At 41.8% G+C, this 26,013-nt stretch overlaps 1 protein-coding gene across 1 annotated transcript; it reads left to right on the top strand.

Annotated features, from left to right (window-relative positions):
• The first annotated feature begins 13,416 nt into the window (after positions 1-13,416).
• LOC124144028 lies at positions 13,417-25,520 on the top strand. Its single transcript, XM_046513239.2, has 5 exons — positions 13,417-13,828; positions 17,341-17,422; positions 22,083-22,313; positions 23,006-23,252; positions 24,967-25,520. Coding segments are annotated over exons 1-5 (891 nt in total). The 5' UTR covers positions 13,417-13,498; the 3' UTR covers positions 24,968-25,520.
• The last annotated feature ends 493 nt before the right edge of the window (positions 25,521-26,013 follow it).

Raw genomic sequence — 26,013 nt, 5'->3', positions numbered from 1 at the left:
ATATCCAAAATCGGCTAACAGAGTTTGATGTGATATGTATGGAGACAGTACTCAGAAAGTTTGGATGCATTTCATGCATTGGATTCAGAGGAGATAGGATTTGAAGACAGGTACCCCCAACACCCTGTAAAAACTTTGAATCCAATATGGCTGCCAAAGCACGTGACCAATGACCCAGATCAAAGAACAGAAAATGTTCAGCACCCGAAGCAGCAGACATGTGTAAAGTTTGAAAGTAATCGGACAAGCGGTTGCGGAGCAATAAGGCGAAATATATCTTCAAAAAATACTTGTTTTTCAGTTATCTGCCCTTGGCCATAGGGCCTACGGCCTTGGAATTTTTGTGGTATTTGGTACCTAACAACCTGCACACACACAAAAAATTTGAACAAAATCGAGTCAGTGGTTAAACTGCTATCTCTGGAACAAAAAACGGCGGAATAATAAATAATAATAATAAATAATAATAAATCGAACGATTACAATAGGGCTCTACAGCCTTTCGGCTTGGAGCCCTAATAATAATAATAATAATAAATCGAACGATTACAATAGGGCTCTACAGCCTTTCGGCTTGGAGCCCTAATAATAATAAATCGAACGATTACAATAGGGCTCTACAGCCTTTCGGCTTGGAGCCCTAATAATAAATCGAACGATTACAATAGGGCTCTACAGCCTTTCGGCTTGGAGCCCTAATAAATCGAAAGATATCAACAGGACAACATGATTACAATAATAAACTCGACAATCCCAATCTACACACGAAATTTGGTCGAAATCGGACCAGTAGTTTCCGAGTTACAAGTGTTCAAAGGTCTGCCATTCAGAGGTCTGCTGTACGGCAGCTTGTGGCAGGGTGACAGGCAGGGTGGGTGGCAGGGTGACAGGCCGACAGGCCGGGTGGCACTTTGTGACAGGGGGTCAAATAGTCCGGGAGAAGAATGAGCGTAGCTCCTTTGTCCATTGAGCTACAGACAAACGGATCAGCGTTCCGAGCTCGCCAGCACCCCGGCTTTCTGTCGCACTGCTCGGATAAAGTGCCGAACCCGAACCTGTTTCCGACCTCGTCCATGTTCGAATCCCCAGATGGTTTGGTTGTACCGACGCCGTCAAAAGCAAGGAAACGCTTGCGAGACATCGCCGCTACGAAACTGACGTGTCCCGGAACGTCCCGTGATGTTCTACGCCCATTTCAGACGTCGCTCATGTTCGAATCCGCATAAGGTTTGCCTGTACCAACGCCGTCAAACGTAAGGAACCGTTTGCGAGACATTACCGCATGTGTCCCAGTGAGTTCTTAACCCATTTCCGACCTCGAATCCTCATGTTCGAATCCTGAAAGGGTTTGCTTGTCCCAACTCGTGCAAAAGATAGTCACTGTTTGCAGATCATCACCGCTACGAAATTGGCGTGTGCCAGAGTCAACCAGAATGTTCTAAACCCATTTACAACCCAGACAATGTTCGAATCCCGATAATCGCCTCTTAAGACAAGCATGGGTTGCTGAAGACCAATTCTAACCCTCATCTTCAAGGGCAGCATACATACTGCAAAAGACACTTGACGGTCAAAGGGAAATAACCCTAGGTTTTCTGAGCGATGTATTCGGTATTTTGTCCATATTACCACCAAGCGGTGTTACTTTTAGCATGCAGCCAAGAACAAAAGATGAGCTACATGTGTCCGACTAACTTTATGTAAACTTTCAATAGTTTCTGTGGAGAACCTTACAAGATGTGATCTTTATATAAAGGAAAAATTCGGTGAAAGAAATCATCAAAATCAAAATCAAACAGAGCCGTCACTAAGACAGATATCCAAAAACGGCTAACAGAGTTTGGTGTGTTATGTGTGGAGACAATTCTCAGAAAGTTTGAAAGCATTTCATGCAGTGGATTCAGAGGAGATAGTATTTGAAGACAGGTACCCAAAAAACCCTGTGAAAACCTTGAATCCAATATGGCAGCAACTAAAAAAGATATCCAAAATCGGCTAACAGAGTTTGATGTGATATGTATGGAGACAGTACTCAGAAAGTTTGGATGCATTTCATGCATTGGATTCAGAGGAGATAGGATTTGAAGACAGGTACCCCCAACACCCTGTAAAAACTTTGAATCCAATATGGCTGCCAAAGCACGTGACCAATGACCCAGATCAAAGAACAGAAAATGTTCAGCACCCGAAGCAGCAGACATGTGTAAAGTTTGAAAGTAATCGGACAAGCGGTTGCGGAGCAATAAGGCGAAATATATCTTCAAAAAATACTTGTTTTTCAGTTATCTGCCCTTGGCCATAGGGCCTACGGCCTTGGAATTTTTGTGGTATTTGGTACCTAACAACCTGCACACACACAAAAAATTTGAACAAAATCGAGTCAGTGGTTAAACTGCTATCTCTGGAACAAAAAACGGCGGAATAATAAATAATAATAATAAATAATAATAAATCGAACGATTACAATAGGGCTCTACAGCCTTTCGGCTTGGAGCCCTAATTAATATATATAAAAAAACTCAGCCAGTGGAAGAATATGAATAAGCGTCACGCGTTTACATAATTGTTAAAACTAACTTTTTAAACTGTAACCAAAATACAATAGTGCCACCGACTCGTGTTGTTGAGATGCTATCAGTCTGCATCCCGTCCATCGTAACAGGGGTCGCCATCTGTGTGCCCCCCTGCACCTGGCTATTGATCGCCCCCATCTATTCCTGGCAATGGTCAGTTATTAACGGTCACTGTGAGCTAAAAGTAGCGGCACTATCCACGACAGCCTCTGGACACATCAACACGGTCGCACCTGTCGCTGTACGCCAGTGTCTCGCTGACAGACCCCACAGCATAAAATGTTTGAAATAAATCACCCAATTTCCTTCTCACCCCCTTCTCAGCCCAAGCAGCACATACTCATCTCCTTCTCATCTCTAGCAGTCTATACCCACCCCCTACTTAGCCCAAGCAGCCAATACGCATCCCCTACTTAGCCCAAACAGCACATACTCACCCCCTTTTCAGCTCTAGCAGCCTGTACTCATCCCCTTTTCAGTTCTAGCAGGCTATACTCATCCCCTTTTCAGTTCTAGCAGCCTGTTCTCACCCCCTTCTTAGCTCTAGCAGCCTAAACTCACCCCCTTCTTAGCTTTAGCAGCCTATACTATTCCCCTTCTCGGCTCTAGCAGCCTATACCCATCCCCTTCTCAGCTCTAGCAGCCTATACTCATCCCCTTCTCAGCTCTAGCAGCCTATACTCATCCCCTTCCCAGCTCTAGCAGCCTATACTCATCCCCTTCTCAGCTCTAGCAGCCTATACTCACCCCCTTTTCAGCTCTAGCAGCTTATACTCATCCCCTTCTCAGCTCTAGCAGCCTATACTCACCCCCTTCTCAGCTCTAGCAGCCTATACTCATCCCCTTTCAGCTCTAGCAGCCTATACTCATCCCCTTCTCAGCTCTAGCAGCCTATACTCATCCCCTTCTCAGCTCTAGCAGCCTATACTCACCCCCTTCTCAGCTCTAGCAGCCTATACTCATCCCCTTCTCAGCTCTAACAGCCTATACTCATCCCCTTTCAGCTCTAGCAGCCTATACTCATCCCCTTTCAGCTCTACCAGCCTATACTCATTCCCCTTTCAGCTCTAGCAGCCTATACTCATCCCCTTTCAGCTCTACCAGCCTATACTCACCCCTTCCCAGCTCTAGCAGCCTAAACTCATGCCCTTCTCAGCTCTATAGCAGCCTATACTCATCCCCTTCTCAGCTCTAGCAGCCTACACTCATCCCCTTCTCAGCTCTAGCAGCCTACACTCATCCCCTTCTCAGCTCTAACAGCCTATACTCATCCCCTTCTCAGCTCTACCAGCCTATACTCATCCCCTTCTCAGCTCTAACAGCCTATACTCATTCCCCTTTCAGCTCTAGCAGCCTATACTCATCCCCTTCTCAGCTCTAGCAGCATATACTCATCCCCTTCTCAGCTCTATAGCAGCCTATACTCAACCCCTTCGCAGCTCTACCAGCCTATACTCATCCCCTTCGCAGCTCTACCAGCCTATACTCATCCCCTTCTTAGCTTTAGCAGCCTATACTATTCCCCTTCTCGGCTCTAGCAGCCTATACTCATTCCCCTTTCAGCTCTAGCAGCCTATACTCATCCCCTTCTCAGCTCTAGCAGCCTATACTCATCCCCTTCTCAGCTCTAGCAGCATATACTCATCCCCTTCTCAGCTCTAGCAGCCTACACTCACCCCCTTCTCAGCTCTAGCAGCCTATACTCATCCCATTCCCAGCTCTACCAGCCTATACTCATCCCCTTCTCAGCTCTAACAGCCTATACTCACCCCTTCCCAGCTCTAGCAGCCTACACTCACCCCCTTCTCAGCTCTAGCAGCCTATACTCATCCCCTTCTCAGCTCTAACAGCCTATACTCATCCCCTTCTCAGCTCTACCAGCCTATACTCATCCCCTTCTCAGCTCTAACAGCCTATACTCATTCCCCTTTCAGCTCTAGCAGCCTATACTCATCCCCTTCTCAGCTCTAGCAGCATATACTCATCCCCTTCTCAGCTCTATAGCAGCCTATACTCATCCCCTTCTCAGCTCTAGCAGCCTATACCCACCCATCCTTAACAGCAGATGCACGTGCGAGGGCAATAACGATAATTAACAGTAGACGACCGCAGCAGTTTCCGCGCCCACTACATCCTTGAAATCCATGTGTATTTTACCCTTATTCTGTTATAGGGGCGGTCGGGTAGCCTAGTGGCTAAAGCGTTCGCTCGTCACGCCGAAGACCCGGGTTCGATTCCAGATATGGGTACAATGTGTGAAGCCCATTTCTGGTGTCCCCCGCCGTGATATTGCTGGAATATTGCTAAAAGCGGCGTAAAACCATACTCACTCACTATTGTGTTATCATAACTATCCTGGACCCATTCGTCACCACAGATTCGTTTATAGTCCGATTCGAAATACGCGAAGCTGTACAATTATATTACATCCAAGAGCGAGAAAAATGTCGGCGAAGTTTCCTAATAACACGACGGAGATGCAGGTGACGTCACTTCCAGTCTGAATGGGTTGAGGGTATTTAGTGTAAAAAATATGGAGATAAAATACTGTGGATTATCGAGGGTGTTCCACGGCACCACAGGGACATCTCGCGACAGACTTCGGTCTTGTGTGTTAACCAAATGACGGGACCCTATCCGTGCACGTGCACCGACGGCGTGCAGCTCGTGCTTTCAACCGACCAAAGGCTCGATCACCCACCTCCAGTCTCCATGACAACAGTGGATCACAGTCAAACCGGAAACCACACGCCTCACTCCTCATGTTAAAACAGCGACAAAAAACATTTCCATAATCATAAGACATCTACAATAAATGTAGACAGTCCGTTGTACGATTCTAACTATGCTACTCAAACTTTGTTAAGGATCACCACTTTAGTGAGTGAGTTTGTGTTAACGGCGCTTTTAACTGTATTCCAGTTATATCACGGCGTGTCAGCTTAATGTGGGAGGAAAGCCCGAAGTGATGCAGGTCTCAGACGTTTACCACTTCGGTGAAAACCACGAGCACGGGTATGGTGCTGACAAACCTAGAAACATAATCGGGGCGAACCGGGATTCGAACCCACAATCACAGGTTTCTGGCGTGCACAAGGGAAGCAACTCTGCTCAGCGAATATCGGCGCCTTAGATGACTTGGCCACCCGTACCCCCGATCACCACTTTAAAAGGTAATACGTCAGAGTGTGTGCATCCTAGCTAATAACAATATTGCGTGGAGACATGTTCAACGAACAAAGGTCTATTGTCCAATGCCACAGAATGCCCACAAACAACATGTGACCAGTAATCAGTCAGATCATCTGTCAAAATGAGAGAATCTGACCAAACGTAAAAAAAATAACGGCTATCTCTCATCATGACAGGACGGGTTTGGTCCATATTCAGGGCAATCTTACACACATCAAAGAAATTCTCCTACCACACGTCCTTCCAATTGCAGCCAACGGCAACGGTGTATTCCAGCAGGACAACGCCCGACCGCATGCAGCACGGATCACAAGAGACTGTCTATACACAACAACGTTGAAGTTCTCCCCTGGCCCTCCAGATCCCCGGATTTGAACCCAACAGAGCACCCGTGGGATGAATTGGATAGACGGCTACGCCGACGTCAACCACAACCCCAAACGTTGCGGCAGTTGGCGTTTGCGTTGCAGACCGAGCGGGCTACCACTCCCCAGGATGTGGTTCGCATACTCGTCTCTTCCATTGGCAGGAGATGTCAGGTCGCTATCGATTCCAACGGGGGACACGCGTTATTGATGGTAGCCGACCTTCACCTTTGACCTTTCCTATGTACCGATAACTGAGATGACTTCAATCACCAAGTGCTCTCCACAACGTTTTGGCTCAGTACCTTGTACGCTTCCTCGTATAATTGTATTTTCCTACCTCACACAAATCTGGCTTTGCGTTTCTTTTTTTGAAGAGTATATATCCCTTTGTCTTCATGGAATAACTTCTTAGTTTATCAACACACAATGCCATTTAGAAAGTGGTCCAATGTAAGAAAGGTTATATTTTGGATAATACTTTCATTGTAAACCTGTCTTTGCGTTTCTTTTTTTGATGAGTATATTTGGATATTTTTGAGAGGAACATTGATCCTTGAAATGGTATTGCCAGTTGAAAATGTTTTGTTTTGTGGCTATGAAACAACATGTACCAATACCATTAATGAGGTATGCGCTACCGTGACAGTCTTTGTTTCATTGGTTCAAAAGTAACTGTGGGTGCAGGTTTTTGTCTATGCAAAGATCAATAGGTCCCATGAGATAGGTTTGACTGGTTTCTCCTTTGTTTGCCCATTGCATTATTGACTGGTTTCTCGACTGAGTGGTGCGCACCATGTGTGGTATACATGTTATAGCACAGCCAATGTTGTTAATGCTTGTCTTCTCCGGTATGCACCCGATATCCTATTGAGCGAACAAGACCTTTGAGTGAGTGAGTGAGTTGGGTTTAACGCCGCTTTTAACAGTATTCCAGTTATATCGCGGCGTGTCAGCCTAATGTGGGAGGAAAGCCCGAAGTGACGCAGGTCTTAAACGTTTACCACTTCGGTGAAACCCACGAGCACGGGTATGGTGCTGACAAACCTAGAAACATAATCGGGGCGAACCTGGATTCGAACCCACAATCATAGGTTTCTGGCGTGCCCAAGGGACGCAACTCTGCACAGAGAATCGCTTGCTGACTTGGTTGATGCATGTCATCGTGTCCCAAATGCGTGGATCGATGCTCATGATGCCAATCATTGGATTGTTTGATCCAGACTCGATTATTTACAGACTGCCGTCATGTAGCTGGAATATTGCCTCTAGTGCGCGGCGTTAAACAGCAAACAAACAAAACAAGATGTAAGAATCCCAGACATAACAACATAGCTTCCGGGGTTACTTATCGCCATACAAACACATACACGTAATTATTGTTGTCAAACTGTTAACCAACCTCTCGCGTAAGATAATCATCCACTTATTCGTTATTTTTGTTGCATTTCCCGGAGATTTCCGAATAAACAGGACTTCACAACACATAAATTCACTCAATTACACACATTTTACCAAGAAAACAAATTCGTTCTTGATGGCCAGGGAATGTAGATTGCGTCTTCGCGCTTGAAGCATTATATGTCATGCACAAAGGATGTTGTTAGCAACCGGCTGTCAAGGAATTAAAATTTGAAAGGAATCAATATCACAAATTGTTACAAACAAAGTTCACGTGAGTTCACCTTAGATAGCATCTTTGATCCCAAACATCATTTTGATACATTGTAGAAATGTGTACTTAGTGTGTATAGTGACTACGTGGCACCTCAGATATTTATATAGGGAAAACTTTGTATATCATTCATATTTGCCAGATATCCAAACTGAAATACAGGTGTTTCTCAGTAAAGTACAGACTCTCATATAATGACGGGGGGATATAGCCATCAGTATGTCCGTCCGTCTGTCTGTCCGTCTGTCCGTCCGTCCGTCTGTAATCATTGTTTGTCCGGAGCATATTTCCTAAACCGTACAACCTAGCTTCACAAAACTTGGTACACTTACCAATCAGGCTCAGTAGAAGTGCCTTTTGCTATTTAGAGATTTTTAGAATTTTTATATTTTTGTCGTTTCCATGGCAATATGATGAACTTAGGAAATTTGAGGGTACTGCTCTTGTCCGGACCATATCTCCCGAACCATACAACTTAGCTTCTCAAAAGTTTTTACGCCTATCAAGCAGGTTATGTAGTGGTGCCTTTGCTATTAACAGATTTTTTCTTTTTTTTTCTTTTTTCAATATAACTTGAAAATTGATGAACTTAGGGTAATGTCCTCGTCTGGAGCATATCTTCTAAACCATGCGACAGAGATTCACCAAACTTAATGCACATTTCAATCATGTTCACTGGTAGTGCAGTTTGTTCTTTATATATTTTAATTTTTTTTAATTTGTAGCCCCTGACATATAATGAAACTAGTTGTCATACAACATGTACATTAATTATATCTTTCACACTTCACACAGTTTACCGACATGCCACCTCGGGGGGGGGGGGGGGGGGGGGGGGGGCGATCTAACCCACACAGCCTACGAGGCTTCCACCAAATCGGACGGGATCGTTACCCCAAATTACGAGAATCTGTATTTTACTAAGAAAGCGGTATCCTAAATATAACATTTGTTACATTTGATCACTTTCTAAATGGCATTGTGTGTTCATAGCTTTCGGCCATGGGAGCCGTGCCAATGTACACTTGTCAGAGGGGTACACAAAGTACGTGATCTATACTACCAGTTGTCGGACTTTCATTTTGTAGAAGCCTCGGTGGCTGAGTGAGTCTTAACCCCCCAAAGTACGAGAATCTGTTCTTTACTGAGAAAGGGTTATCCCAAATATAACATTTGTGACATTTGGCCACTTTCTAAATGGCATTGTGTGTTCATGAAATACGGAGGGCACGGGTGGCCCAGTCGTCTAAGGCGCCGCGATTCGCTGTGCAGAGTTGCGTCCCTTGGGCACGCCAGAAATCTATGATTATGGGTTCGAGTCCCGGTTCCCGGTATGTTTCTAGGTTTGTCAGCACCATACCCGTGCTCGTGGGTTTCACCGAAGTGGTAAACGTCTGAGACCTGCATCACTTCGGGCTTTCCTCCCACATTAAGCTGACCGCCTCCGTGGCCTAGTGGTAGAGCCTCTGCCCGGAGAGCGGAAGGTCCGGGGTTCGATCCCCGACCGCGTCATACCAAAAGACGTTAAAAGATGGTTCTTGTTGTTACCCTGTCTGGCGCTCGGCATTAAGGGGCTTAAACAAGGACTGGTCGGCTCGGAGTCAGTATACTGTGTCTGAGTGGGGTATTCATGTTAAACTGCGGCATGGTATCTCAGTGAGCTAGCACTATAAATCGGCATCTGTCCGCAGTACAAGCAGCCACTCAAACACACACACACACACACACACGTACATGCACGTCGCTATATAAGTGCAATAATCTCTAAAATGTCTATTCATAACGTTATGAAAGATGATGGTGGAAAATTTATAATTGCTGATATAACCATTAAAGGAATAAGATTGACCTTAGCTACTTTATATGGGCCTAATTCTGATGTCCCAAAATTTTATCATGATATCTTTAATGCCATTGATGGACTTGATAATGAAGCGATTATAATTTGTGGGGATTGGAACCTCATTCTTGATCAATCTCTAGATCTGGAAAACTATAAAAATATTAACAACCCAAACGCTAAAAAACGGTTCTAGACTATTTATCTCAGTTTAACCTATATGATGTTTGGCGTGAACAGAATGCAGCTGTTAGAAAATTTACATGGTGGAAACATAAACCCAGACAGCAAGCTAGGCTAGACTTTTTTCTGGTTAGTGAAGATATTTCAAACCTATCCTCTGCTGCTGACATTCTCCCAGGTTATAAATCTGACCATTCGGCTATTTCTTTATGCCTAAATGATTCTCTGATAAATAATAGGGGCCGTGGATATTTTAAATTTAACACTTCCCTTTTAAGAAATAAACAATATGTGGATATGGTTACGACTGTTTTAGATGAAACAAAACAACAATATGTGCATCCATCTTATAGATCAGACCATTCTGCTCCTTTTGATGATTTGGATTTAAAACTGAATATACCTGATTCCCTATTCTTGGAAACCTTTTTAATGAATTTGCGAGGTAAAACAATCTCTTTTTCCTCATATCTGAAAAAGAAAAGAGGAAAGAAATTGGGTGATTTGGAAAAAGAAATAAACCAATATGAAAATAAAATTAGAGAGGATTTTCAAAATATTTCTGAAGAAGCTTTAAGTAAATTATCTGAATCAAAAAAGGATTATGAAAAAATTAAAGAAGAAGAAAGCAAGATAAATGCTTTTCATAAGAGATTACAATGGTATGAGGAGGGAGAGAAACCAACTAAATACTTTTGTCGTCTTGAAAATAGAATTTTTACAAATAATTTTATCTCCTCATTGACTAATAGTGAAAGTGAGGGACTGAATGATACAACTCTCATCATTAAAGAACAAGAATCATTTTATAGAAACTTGTACCAAATTTTTTTTTCAGTAGATACTGATCCAAGCCCGATGTTAAACAATATTCCAATCCCAAAACTAGAGAATGATATGCAACAGGCCTTTGAACAGCCGTTATCCTTAAACGAAATTGGTAAAGCTACACTTGCAATGAAAAATAATTAGAGCCCAGGTCTTGATGGCTTCCCAATTGACTTCTTTAATTTTTTCTGGAAAGATTTAAGAGTCTGGATATGGAGATACTTTAATCACGCTTACCATTCTAACTCTTTGACTTTTACTATAAACCGGGGCGTGATTACTTGCATTCACAAAAGCAAACAAAGATAGAAAAAGATTTAAAAAATGGCGTCCCATTACTTTATTAAATGCTGTATATAAGATTTTAAGCTCTTGTATTACTAATAGAATCAAGCAATCTTTAAACAAATTAATTCATTGTAATCAATCAGGATTTATCCCTGGGAGATGTTTAAGTGAAAATACTAGATTACTTTACGATATCATTTTTGAAACTAGGAGACTTGACAAAAAAGGTACGTTGATACTCATTGATTTTGAGAAAGCGTTCGACACCGTGAATAAAGATTTTATTTTCCTCGTTCTGGAAAAATTTGGCTTTGGGCCAAATATGATTAACTGGATACAAATACTCATATCTAATGCCTCTTCTTGTATTGTCCAAAATGGCTATCTCTCTGAATTTTTCATGAATGAAAGAGGTTGCAGACAGGGTGACCCAATTTCCCCCTATTTGTTCCTTTTCGTAGCTGAAATTCTCGGTATCATGATTCGTAATAATGAAGATATAAAAGGTATACTTCTACACGATATTGAACACACATTGGGCCAATATGCTGACGACACCCAACTTTTTTTATTCACCTGATGTTTGCAACAGGCCTCCGCTGTACCTTATCCTTTTGTGAAGTACCTGTATTCATAAAGCTGTATTGCTTTCCGGGTGCATATGTATACTGTGTATATGACTGAATAAAACATTTATAAAAAAAAAGAAGAAAAAAAGTGCAATAATCTTTGACGCGACGTTAAACCCCATTTCACCTCACCTCACCACATTAAGCTGACTCGTCGTGATATAACTGGAATACTGTTAAAAGCGGCGTTAAACCCAACTCACTCACTCACTCATGATTTACAGATGCTAAGTGGATTAGGCAGACGTCAGGTGTGAGGACTTCCCGGAGTTGCCCTCCTGTCGCCGTTATACAGAGAACCTGCCCTATCCGGACACTTCTCGACGACCAAACCTGTCGTGTTCATGCATTCAGCAAGGAAAGATAACTCTGTCGTCTACGACAGCGATTGATATTTTTGACTAAGCGGTCAATCATTTGCCGCCACTAAAAATGACTCAATCTACACTTACAACAATTTCTGCTGCAACTATAATTACTTGCACATCACGCTGACTTGGTTGATGCATGTCATCGATCCCCATTGCGTGGATCGATGCTCATGATATCAATCACTGGATTGTCTGTCCAGACTCGATTATTTACAGACCACCCTTAAAGATCTGGAATATTAGTGAGTGCGGATTTAAACAACAAACAAACAAACAAACATTAGCCCTGTGTTTACGAACACAATCTAATGGTGATGCTACCTGGTGTTCGCAAGAAACATTCGTGAGAATTTCGTGTTATTCCGGGACAAGCCGAATAGCGACTCGTGTCCCGCTCATGGCCATTTTTGCGACCGGGTTCCGTCTTAGCGCAAACGGACATACCTAAAACAATTGTCAACTCGTTGCGTAATGGTTCACATATATTTCCCCATATATTATATATATTTCAGATGCAATTTAAAGCACATCGGGACATGCGGAATTATACAGTATGTTTGAACACATTTAACTGTGTCTTTGGTGAATTTTTAGATGCAAGACATATGTAAAATCAAAAAATATTTCTGAGGAATTCTTTGATGAAGAACTTGAAGTCATACGCGCATTCTGATTGGTTTGTCGTATTTTCGCACCTAACATTCTTCGATAGAGGGGAGGAGTCTTGTTGCAGGTTACGGAAAGGGGCGAGTGGTGACGAATGCGCAAGAAGGTGAAGACCGTGACCTCCCGGAAATGGGCTGACTTTCGCGCCGGAGTAAATGGAAAGGGAGATAACTCACGTTATCAGAGAGGGCAATAGTGGCGACAAGGGTCACAGGACAATGGGTGACCGATCCTGCAAGAGACTCTTGGATCTTACCTTCTTGGAAAACACTGGCAGCAACAACTGATGATTTGAAGCAAAAAGACATCCAGTCGCGTCTCGCCTTCTGTATCCCAGACACATCCAGCGCCCTGTTCTCTTTAATCGATTAGGGGGCACGGGGGGCCCAGTCGTCTAAGGCGCCGCGATTCGCCGTGCAGAGTTGCGTCCCTTTAACACGCCAGAAACCTATGGTTGTGGGTTCGAATCCCGGTTCGCCCCGATTAGGTTTCTAGGCTTGTCAGCACCATACCCGTGCTCGTGGGTTTCACCGAAGTGGTAAACGTCTGAGACCTGCATCACTTCGGGCTTTCCTCCAACATTAAGCTGACACGCCGTGATATAACTTGAATACTGTTAAAAGCGGCGTTAAACCCAACTCACTCACTCACTTTAATCGATTAGCATGATTGGGAGGCTTTGATTTATATTTCATGAGGAAGTTTTTTTAAAAGTTGCGTCTAGTCTCAAAAAGAACAAGCAATGTATTCCCACGACGCCATCTTGTGTTCATTGCATGCTCATTGAGAGAGGGATAGACGAACAAGCGGTGCGCGGTGTGTCTAACGTTTTCATGTGAATCTCGCCGACATTTTAAACATTTCTAACATCGTGTCGATACTGAAGTCATGTTGTACGTATCCTTTCACCGCTTTGGACATTTGGAAATCTTGAACATTTGCTGTCACATACTTTGGGGTGTGGTGCAGTTTACAGACACATGTATGCCCGATTTACATTATGGAAAACATCTAGTGGGAGCTACGTTTAAGATTATCGAGAATTCATCTCTATTCACCTGTGCCTCTGAATGCGTTTCATATGGAATATGCAAATCTTTCGAGTTTGAATTTGGTCGGAGAGCGTGTCATCTGAACGGTTTTGATGACCCCAAGAGTCTGGAAGGTGGCGGCGAAAGCTCGGATTTCATCTACAGTTCAATTATGAATTGGAACGAGGTAGGATTTCACTTGAGCTGAGGTGAACTTTAACGTCGCGTCCGAGGTTATTGCACTTATGTAGCGACGTGCATGTACGTGTATGTATGTGTGTGGCTGCTTGTACTAGTCCGGACTGATGCTGATTTATAGTGCTAGCTCACTGAGATACCATGCCGCAGTTTAACATGAATACCCCACTCAGACACAGTATACTGACTCCGAGCCGACCAGTCCTTGTTTTAGCCCCTTTATGCCGATTTGTTTGTTTGTTTGTTTGTTTGAATCCCCACCACCTAGGTTGGTTGGTTTGATGTTTTACGCCCCTAACAGCAATCAGCGCTATCTAAAGACGGTCTGTAAATAATCGAGTCTGAACTTGACAATCCAGTGATTGATATCATGAGCATCGATCCACGCAATTGGGATCGATGACATGCATCAACCAAGTCAGCGAGCCTGACCAACCGATTCCGTTAGTTGCCTCATACGAGAAGCCTTTTACGAGTTACCTTGAGTTGCCTTTTACGGCAAGCATGGGTTCCCCACCACCTTGAGATACTTCAAGTCAAATTTCGTTAATTTAATAAGTGGATCAGAAGAAGAAGTCGTTTGGAAAAAAATTGTTGACGGACGGTTGGTTGGTTGGTTGTTTAACGCCGCACTCATCAATATTCTAGCTACATGACGGCGGTCTGTAAATAATCGAGTCTGGACCAGACAATCCAGTGATTAATATCATGAGCATCGATCCACGCAATTGGGATCGATGACATGCATCAACCAAGTCAGCGAGCCTACGACAAGCATATAGGCACCTTTTACGGCAAGCATGTGTTGCTGAAGACCTATTTTACCCCGGATCTTCACGCTATGCCGAGCGCCAGACAGGGTAACAACAAGTACCATCGTTTAACGTCTTTTGGTATGACGCGGCAGGGGATCGAACCCCGGACCTTCCGCTCTCCGGGCGGACGCTCTACCACTAGACCACGGAGGCGGTCGATTTCACTCGAAGTACATACGATGTTACATACGATATGAGATCAATTGGTCATAAACCACTTATGAAATGTCCTGAGTTTGTATTGATCCTCTGCGTCACTTATTGGATTTTGAATTGTAATTCTAAGAGCCACAGGGGTCAAGTTCTATAGCCAAAAAATCTGGCTGTATTAATAATTTCATAGCATAGGCAATGATTATATTGATATTAGAGTGTTTTCTGGATTAGAAACCTTAGGCTGCTGCAGGGAGTATATGACTAGATGAGATCGTCATGGTAAATTCATCAGATATTTGTACATAAATTATAGAATAAGTCTTTAGCAAAGCATGCTTGCCGTAAAAGGCGACTACGCTTGTCGTAAGAGGCGACTAACGGGATCGGGTGGTCAGGCTCGCTGACTTGTTTGATGCATGTCATAGATCTCAATTGCATGGATCGATGCTCATGATGTCAATCACTGGATTGTCTGGTCCGGACTAGATTCTTAATAGACAGCCGTCATATACCTGAAATATTGCCGAGTGCGGCGTAAAACAACAAACAACATAAACTATAGAAATATTATGTGAATATATACATCAACCCTAGACTTAAATCTAGTCTCTGAAATGAACATATTTTACAGACAAAAACAGTTGTTAAGCTATAGTTTTAAAATATAGTAAAAAGGAGCCCAGAAACTTTCGTCATTTCCTGATACTGCAGTAATCTAGACTTGCTAGATATTTATAGACTTGCATGGGCTATATTGGATATATTTGTTTACGTCAACCCCACAGAATCAGTTTCGATTATCTGCACAAACTAGTTAGGACGGGACAGATGTTCGCGAAAGGGTTAAACTCGCTCACACAGTGTCCATACAATCGAAAAACGTTTTACTCCAGCCATACGACAGTGTGGTGTAGTCAATTAAGTCCATCTTCTCGAGGCAAGAGAGTTACCTGACTATAAAAGTCCAGTTTCCACCCTTGCCGAACTAGGCTGGTATTATGGAGCTGAATTTTGGCTGGACTAACGAGTCTATGCATAGTCCAATCAAAATCGCGCACCGAAATCGAAATCCGGTTCGTTACCTGTCGTGCAGATTTCGGTCGATTGCAGGATTTGCAAAACATGTGCACCGCCAACTCGTTGTCAGAAGATATTTTCCAAATCTGTTCATATTTTAATCAAGGTGTTCACGTGATTTGATGCATTTCGCGATGTAAGACCCGTTTTATCACAATATAGATCTTAGCCACTGGTGGCGCAACGATCGAGCCCAGTTATTCCAGCCTAGTTCGGCAAGGGTGGAAACTGGACTTTTCAAGTCAGTTAACTCTCTTGTCTCGGGAAGATGATTAAGTCTGGACCAGATAATCAAGTGATGAGACCAGACAACCCAGTGACACGACATAGCCTTTACCGAATTTTTTGAAACTAAAAACGATGTTAATTTTGAACTACGTCATACAGACAATTCTCTCAAAACACGAGAACGTCATAATTTGTGTAAAATTACAAACTATTAGACGGTATTGCTTACATATGCATATTGCTGCATGTCATACGTTTACAAATAACTTTATCAATCCTCCATGTCAGAATGATGAGATCTGATTGGTCCACGTGATCTTGATTATATACTGTGTAACCCGCCTTGGAGGGTAATACATTCCTCAGTGGGGAAATAAATCTCGTATACCCCGCCACGAGCATACAGGCCAGACTTGCATTTCTGAGAGACAGAATAAATACTCCGCTTCAAACCAAAAAAACGCACGTTGTTTCCGACTAATGGATGTTACGTAACACAGCGCAACCTCAGCTCAAGCAGCTGTTTTCTTTCAATTTTGAATTCCTTTGAATTATTTTATAATTTCATATTAAATTCGTTGTTGCAGGATCACGCAGGGTGCATGGGCTCGTCGTATAAAACCTAACGCGGGACGCATAAAATCCCATGTACTCCTCGTTGTACTGCTACAACTTATAGCAATCTCATTAAAATCAGGGGGCAGTCGGGTAGCCTAGTGGTTAAAGCGTTCGCTCGTCACGCGGAAGACCCGGGTTCGATTCCCGACATGGGTACAATGTGTGAAGCCCATTTCTGGTGTCCCCCACCGTGATATTGCTGGAATATTGCTAAAAGCGGCGTAAAAACATACTCAGTCAGTCAGTCAGTCATTAAAATCAGATCTAAGTTCTCGCTGCCGCTTAACAAAGATCTGAGGACATTACGGGTCACGTCAGAACGACCTTTTGCGAAATTTGACCGACCACTGAAACGACTAACAAGAAGTCGACATCAGCCAATTAGAAAGCAGCTTTCTCGAGCTTTACGGCACTCATTTCAACCTGACGACTTCCATTTAAGACGACGATTGAAAAATTCCGACTGTCACTTTCATGATCTGATTGGTCGGATGAAAGGTCGTTGGATGTCCTCAGATCTTTTTTTCTCGAGAGCGAGAACAAAGATCTGATAATAATGAGATTGCAACTTATACACTACACTAAATATATATATTCAATGTTACAGACAACACTTGGTCCTTGCCATCATACCATCTGTGGATACACGCAGAGATGCAGTGAGACGAAACATGGCAATGTAACGTGTGGTATGTACAATTAATGAGTGAGTGAGTGAGTTGTGTTTAACGCCGTTTTTAACAGTATTCCAGTTATATCACGGCGTGTCAGCTTAATGTGGGAGGAAAGCCCGAAGTGATGCAGGTCTCAGACGTTTACCACTTCGGTGGAACACACGAGCACGGGTATGGTGCTGACAAACCTCGAAACATAATCGGGGCGAACCGGGATTCGAACCCACAATCATAGGTTTCTGGCGTGCCCAGAGACGCAACTCTGTACAGCTATTTGCGGCGCCTTAGACGACTGGGCCACCCGTGCTCCCTACAATTACTGAACCGTGGCACATATTGACTACAGCCAGTGATCTACTTCACTGCGGTCAGTGAAAATGGCATATGCAAAATATGGCTTTGAATAAAAACATGTTCTTATGACATTAAGGATGATACACTATATGCGCATCATTTGGTGACACTTAAGACAAACATGACGTCACCCTTGTACGCATTAACCAATGAAATTTGTGTGTTATCATGACGTCATATTGACCTGTCGTATCGTATTATAAGGGTAACGCTATTTTTCAGGGCATTATCATTTGCAGAAGAATGAGGTCTTCCATTAACTGTTGAAAAGACCGAGGGCTTCTGCAAATGATAATGCCCTGAAAAATAGCGTTACCGTTATTATATCTAAAATTACGGTGGCCCATAAGGGACATGGAGTCTGTTTTTCAATTTTTTGATGTTTCACTTACTTTAATCGTAACCTTTTGCAAATAAACACAATTTGTCATACAAATATGTGATAAATCATGTATAAAACAACCGAAAACATGGAAAATGTACTTTCAAGTAGCTATTGAGTCGCTGAAATGTGAAGCGAAAATGTCAAAAAAAAATGGAAATGTCAAAAACCAAAACGAAAAGGTCAAAACTAAAATGAAACCACAGAAAACTATTTCCTCCGCGGTGTAAATCGTTTTCACCGCGGTGGAAATAGTTTTCTGTATTTTCATTTTAGTTTTTGACATTTTCGTTTCACTTTTCAGCGATTCAATATCTTCTTACACATGATTTATCACATATTTGTAAGACAAATCGTGTTAATTTGCAAAAGGTTACGATAAAAGTAAGTGAAATATCAAAATATGGAAAAACAGACTCCACGTCCCTTATGGGCCACCGTACTAAAATGGATAGAATTTGTTATCAAATAAAAATAAACAACAATATCGGTTTTGAAACATTTACTGCGATCAACACGAATGTCACTGACCCACTTTTAAAAATATAGAAACGTCATGACCTTCTAGACAGGTTTAGCATTACGAATGATAGTGAACATTGCAGTGAATATTTAAACGCCAAGAACTTGTTCTTTAAAGAAACTTGTAAAAGGAAAAAAAGGTTGATTATGAAATGTCTGTCTCTGGAGAAGTTGTAAAAGCTGCAAAAAGTAAAGATTGTAAATTGGAAAACAATTAAGAAATCTTGCTATAGACGCGAGTTGGGATCGTCATCAACTTCAGAGAACTTTTAAATCCGCAAGTAAAACCAAATCACTCTTTTGATAAAGATGTCGCAGATTTCCTAGAAAACCATTCTACTGTAGACTGTGATGACTGTAGAAACTGCGATGAACTGATCAGTGGGGAAATATCACACCGTGAAATAATAAATGCTATACAGCATTTGAAAACTGGAAAATCACCGGGACATGACGGGATCCCAACAGAGGCTGTGAAGGAAACCTGTTCTCTGTTATTACCCTTCTATAAACGCCTTTTTAACCATATTCTTGAGACAGGTCAATTCCAGGAATCATGGAATCTTGGACTTACTGTCCCATTACATAGATCCGGCTCGAAGGATGACGCAAATAACTATAGAGGCATTGCCATGTTAGACATTATAAGTAAAATATTCATATCAATTATTGAATCTTGAATAAACTTTTGGGTCTCCACAGAATGCCAAGCAGGGTTTAGAGAAGATTACTCAACGATTGATCACATATTTACTTTATATTCACTGACACATAAATATATTAGAAAGAAGCGTGGAAAATTTTACTGTATATTTGTTGACTTCAAATAAGTATTTGACACCGTGGATCGAAATAAATTATTTTATACGTTGCTCGGTAAAGGTATACATGGTAAGATAAGTACACTCCTAAGAAGTATATATGGAAATGTAAAAGCAGCTGTAAGATGTAGTAAAAACACTATGACTGATGTATTCAATACAAGTGCAGGTGTAAGACAGGGATGTCTATTATCACCACTCCTCTTTATCTTGTACATTGACGAACTTGTGAATGATATCGTTAACACTGATTAAATTATCTGTGGTAATTTTGTACACGCAAGTTGCAGAGGAATTATCGATTTTACTATTTGCGGATGATATTGTAATATTTGCAGATAGTGTTCTAACTTTACAGAAAAAGATACATGTTCTATACAAATATTGTGCTAAGTGGGGAGTATCTGGAAATACTAACAAAACTAAAGTTGTTGTTTTCAAGAAACGGGGAAAGATATCAAAACATGAGAAATGGTTCCTCGGTCCAGAAAGACTAGAAGTAGTATCATACTACAAATATCTTTGCTTAATTTCATGTCGAAATTTATTTACAAAAGCATGTAAAGTACTTTCAAGGCAAGCAGACAAAGCAATGTATTCAGCGAAGCAGTTTATTAGTACATTTAGAAATATACCTGTTCAATCGCTGTTTAGGATATCTGATGGTAAAATACAGCCAATACGGACGTACGGCTCGGAACTTTGGGGAACCTTATATCGCCACAGTATTGAGAAAATTCATACAAAATTTTGTAAGTTTGTTCTTGGCGTCGGCTACCGATCACCACATAAGGCAATTTTAGCAGAATGCGGAAGGCACCCGATATTTATACACTATCAATGCAGGGTTATCTCATACTGGATACGTTTGCTCAGACAGCCGGATACACGATACTCTAGACGATGCTAGTACATGCTTAAGCGCCTTGATGACTTTGGGGATATAAACTGGGCTTCGGCTGTTAGAGAAACTCTTTTTTTCGCATGGATTTGCATACGCGTGGATATGCCAGGATGTTGGAAATAAAATAATGTTCTTAACAATGTTTAAACAACGATGTAAAGATATGTATTGTCAAGGTTGGTCAGCTGATATCAGATGTTCAAAATCCCTACATGCCTATTCAATGTTTAAGATAGAAATAACTCCAGAAATGTATTTAACAACTATTCGATCTTTATCTTTAGGCAGATGTTTAACGAAGTTCAGGTGTGGTATACATACCCTCAATATACAAATATACATTCCAAAGATAATGATGTTAATACATCGATGTGTCCTTACTGCAAATATTACCAAGAAGATGAATACCATGTTTTATTGATATGTCCAGTATATGAAGATATAAGAATCAAATACCTGCCTAACTATTAGTATACGTATCCATCACAAAGAGAATTTGTACAGTTAATGAACAGCAAAAATAGCCACGTTCTTCTCAGACTTGCATTTTTTGTTTATAAGATATTCGAAAGAAGGATGTTACATTGAATATTAATAAAACTATGTACATCTATTCAGCTCAATCTAATCAGCATACAAGTGGTGCTCCACGACGAATTTTCTTACAAAAATATGTCATTGTACTATTGGCCTCATGGCACATACGAAATAAATCTGTCTGTCTGTCATATGGATATGCATGGCTCGATTATATAATGTTTGCAGCATAACTAATTTAGAATGCAAAGCGAATTTAATGCTTGTGATGATCTTTTTTGGTTTAATAAAGTGTGTGTAAATGTCTCTCGATTTCGTGAGATTCCTTTAGTTCAGCTCACTCTCCTACCCAGAGTTCCTTGCGGCCGGCAGCCAGCCAGCATAGTTTAGAGTTATGCTGAGTCACCACTGCGCCGGAGTGTGAGTTCTGCTTTGTAGCTGAGAAAGCGAATGACGTCTCGCGATTGTTTTATGAATGAAAAAGGTAGTTCCGGTGTGACAGAGGTCACGGTTATCCAATCAAAACGAATAAAACAAGGTCAACCTTGTACGACACACGTGTGGCGTACGGACTTAGTATCTTACCACCTGTATTTTCACCACGTGGGTAATAAAGCTGGAATATTGCTGAATGCGGCGTTAAACAACAAGCAAACAAACAAAAACAAAGAAAGGAAAAGCACTTATAACATTCATTAACAAGAACACTGTTTTTGTGGCCGCCACTCTGTCTACAAAACTTTACAAAGTTCACTTTATTTTCTCTTGGGATGTCAGTTTGAATAATGATATCAGGATTTCTGACTGCGTGATTGTGCTGTTTCATTGAAGTGGTTCTAATAGTTTGGGGGGCACGGGTGGCCCAGTCGTCCAAGGCGCCGCGATTCGCCGTGCAGAGTTGCGTTCCTTGGGCACGCCAGAAACCTATGATTGTGGGTTCGAATCCCGGTTCGCCCCCATTATGTTTCTAGGTTGTCAGCACCATACCCGTGCTCGTGGGTTTCACCAAAGTGGTAAACGTCTGAGACCTACATCACTTCGGGCTTTCCTCCCACATTAAGCTGACACGCAACTGGAATACTGTAAAAAACGGCTTTAAACCAAACTAACTCACTCCAAAGCGTTTCTGCTGTTAAGTTTTGTTTCTTACAACAGATGAATTTCTACCTAATATTGCAAAAGACAAGCCAACAAAAGCAAGTTCAATGTGGTCACGTATCAAGTACCCGCCAAGCGGCGCAGTCGACGGAAACGTTACAGCAATTGGGCAATCTGGATCCTGTTTTTCTGTTGGCAAGGGCGATTTCTTCCCCTGGTGGCAGGTAGACCTTCTAGATACCTTTGTGGTTGTGGAAATTCGTGTCACCAACAGACAAGACTTCAAACGTAAGATAAACGTTTGTCTGCTCTGTCTTCATGATTTTTCTTAAAATTAACTTCCTTATATACCGGTGTGCCATTCATAACTATAAAAACAATTGTTAATATATCGAAGAACGAACACACATACTTGATATTTGGTCAGTTGTCCCCAAATCAAAATCCTACCGATAGCATTAAGCAAAATTATTTTTTTTCAATAATGTATTTCAAATCGCAAAGAAATGTTTTGGATTACCGTAAATTTTACATTTTAACATCCTTACTGTTTTTCAACTTACAAAATGGTTTTGTATAACATCGAGATGTTTTATTAAGCTGCTATTTTCATTGTTCTGTTTTAGAGTCAACATCTGTGCAGTTATGTTTTAGTGAACATTGATTTTTTGAAAGGTTCTTTTCATTGGTTGAATTTGAAATGTGACATAAAATCAAATTTCAGCTCTCTAGTATGAAGAGGGTTGGCGGGGTAGCCTAGTGGTTAAAGCATGCGCTCGTCACCAAGAGACCCGGATTTGATTCCCACATGGTGTCCTCCGCCGTGATATTGCTGGAATATTGCTGGAATATTGCTAAAATGCGGCGTAAAACCATACTCACTCACCAAATGATCCGCTCATAAGTGTCAAAATAATTGCAGAAAAAAAATCAATATTAAATATTTCAAGTGTATATTTGACATAATCTTGGTGTTTCAGCTGAACGACTTCACGACTTCGCTCTGGACGTGTACCAAGACGACCCTATTGTCTACGCTAATGGCAGCTCCCAACTGTGTTACATGTACAATGGAGCCGTCACAGAGCCTGGAAAGACAGTCGCCCTACAGTGCACGTCCCCCGTGACTGGCCGCTACCTGAGACTTAGTGGGAAGAAAACCACTTCCAGGATGGATCTCCTGCAGTTTTGTGAAGTTCAGGTCTTCGGTTTTAAGCTGTTACAGTGGTATGTCTGCATACGAAAATGAAGATTATCCTCTTCCAGAACTTTATAGAATCAATCACCGTGAGATTATGAGTGAGTGAGCGAGCTTGGCTTAACGCCGCTTTTAACAGTATTCCAGTTATATCGCGGCGTGTCAGCTTAATGTGGGAGGAAAGCCCGAAGTGATGCAGGTCTCAGACGTTTACCACTTTGGTGAAACCCACGAGCACGGGTATGTTGCTGACAAACCTAGAAACATAATCGGGGCGAACCGGGATTCGAACCCACAATCATAGGTTTCTGGCGTGTTAAAGGGACGCAACTCTGCACAGCGGATGGCGGCGCCTTAGACGACTGGACCCCCCTTGTCCCCTGTGAGATTGTAAGATTCTGCTTTTTAGTTGTCCCACCAGCTATAACCTTCTGAAATACTTGGGCAATGAAGTATGGGTGTACATTTGTTAGTAACATTATTGGTGTGTCCTGAGGGTATATGAAGAAATGCTACCTACTGACATTATTGAAGGCTCTGTCCAGGAGGTTGAAGTACCGTTACATTATTGTCCCCCTGTGTGACACGTAATTCCTTTTATATTCCATGTTGGGCGGTCGGGTAGCCTAGTGGTTAAAGCGTTCGCTCGTCACGCCGAAGACTCGGGTTCGATTCCCGACATGGGTACAGTGTGTGAAGCCCATTTCTGGTGTCCCCCGCCGTGACATTGCTGGAATATTGCTAAAAGCGGCGTAAAATCAAACTCACTCACTCATAATCCATGTAACTACCATCAACCAGTGTTTTAAGCCAACTCATTGCCGAGTATATTTTAATTTTGGCTTGCATTGTGCACAACCACCAGTGGCTAAAGTGATGACGTAAATCCTGCTGGGGTATCATGCAGGAAGCAGAGGTACTGTAAGTCCCCATGATCCCCAGCGAGGTGGCCTAGCTTTGGTTACTGGTGGCCTATAGCCCGTGTTTTAAACTGTGATAATGATAGTGTTAGGTATGTTTGATAAAATGTGTTTTTAAATAATAATTTGAATTGTTGACTCACTTGTAAATATATCAACTTGGTCTCATCGCTATATGGCTGAAATAACCAAATCACTTACTCACTGTAAGTGAGTGAGTGAGTGAGTATGGTTTTACGCCGCTTTTAGCAATATTCCAGCAATATCACGGCAGGGGACACCAGAAATGGGCTTCACACATTGTACCCATGTCGGGAATCGAACCCGGGTCTCCGACGTGACGAGCGAACGCTTTAACCACTAGGCTACCCGACCGCCCCACTTACTCACTGTAAAAAGGCTAAATAATGACTGGCACCGTCACAAAGGTGGGACATGTCAAGTTGTGGCCCTAAGTTTTATGATAGTGCTTTTATTGTGTGACGTCGGTGCGCCAAGTGTGCCAGACGATGTGTTTTATTTTAATGATTAACTTTTAACTATATATTGCTTGAAATATAAACAAACAAAAATAAATAATAAAAAAATAAAAAAATAAATAAATAAATAAATAAAAAAAAATATAAAAAAATAAATAAATAAATAAATTTAAAAAAAATAAAATAAATAAATAATAATAATAATAATAATAATAATGATAATAATAATAACTTAATAATAATAATATTTTGTAAATGTGTATACGTAACAGTAGCTGAATGATGGTATGTTAGTGTGAGTGGCTTTCTTGTGTACAACTTTTGATATATTTTCTTTCTTACAGAAAATTCCACTGTGGTCGCCTGTCGAGGTCCGTTCATTCGTATCCTGATATTCCGACAAGATGGATGAATATATTATCGGAAACCATTCTGGGGACATAAACGCTTTGACTTGGTCTCTTGGGACTGCTGTTATGTTCGTGCAGCCTGAGTGATTAGACGCTGTGTTCATTCTGTTCCTTTGTTGGAAACGTTACGTTGCTTTGAACCGCATCCTACAAATGCATTTTTTCTGTCTTATGACGTAAAAGAGTTGTTGTTAGAAACTGTCAACAAATTTAAAATTGAAAGAATTCTTACAAATAAAAAGAACAGTGTGTTTGTGTGAGTGCGTGCGTGAACATGCGCGTGAATGTGTGCACGTGTGTGTGAACGTATCGTGAATTAAATATAACGCCATAGGGATTGACTTAAATGCACATTTCATTTCGAATGCTGGGTACATGAAGGTTTATTTGGACTTAATTCCGGACTTGGACTTAATACTTTTACTTATAATGAGTGAGTTATTGAGTTTGGTTTTACGCCGCTTTTAGCAATATTCCAGCAACATCACGGCGGGGGACACCAGACATGGGCTTCACACATTGTACCCATGTCGGGATTCGAACCTGGGTCTTCGGCGTGACGAGCGAACGCTTTAACCACTAGGCCACCCGACCGCCCCCTTACACTTATAAGGAAACGCACAGGTAGATTTTAAGTAAATTATTTATTGTACCTAATAAAGTCGATATATTAAATTTAATATGATAAATACAAATATGAAAGTTTTGAGCTCGATAGTCACAGTTGTCGTTGTACAAAGGCTTTGAAAACTGTTCATTGTCAAGTCACATAAGGCCACAAGGTTGCGCTGAACTCAGTATCTCGTGTGACCGCCCCGGGCAGCAATCACGGCTCTGCATCTCCTCGGCACTGATTGGATAAATGTACGAATTCTATCCTGCGGAATTCTGCGCCATTCTGCTTGTAACGCGTTGGCTAGTTGTGGGAGTGTGTGCGGTGTGTTCTCACGTTGACGTACACGTCGATCGAGTTCATACCAT

This window comes from Haliotis rufescens, unplaced genomic scaffold (genome assembly GCF_023055435.1).
Source record: "Haliotis rufescens isolate VD_foot unplaced genomic scaffold, xgHalRufe1.0.p SCAF_52, whole genome shotgun sequence".
NCBI lineage: Eukaryota > Metazoa > Mollusca > Gastropoda > Lepetellida > Haliotidae > Haliotis > Haliotis rufescens.
The sequence above is the reverse complement of the archived record's forward strand: the minus strand, read 5'-3'. Positions and strand labels throughout refer to the sequence as shown.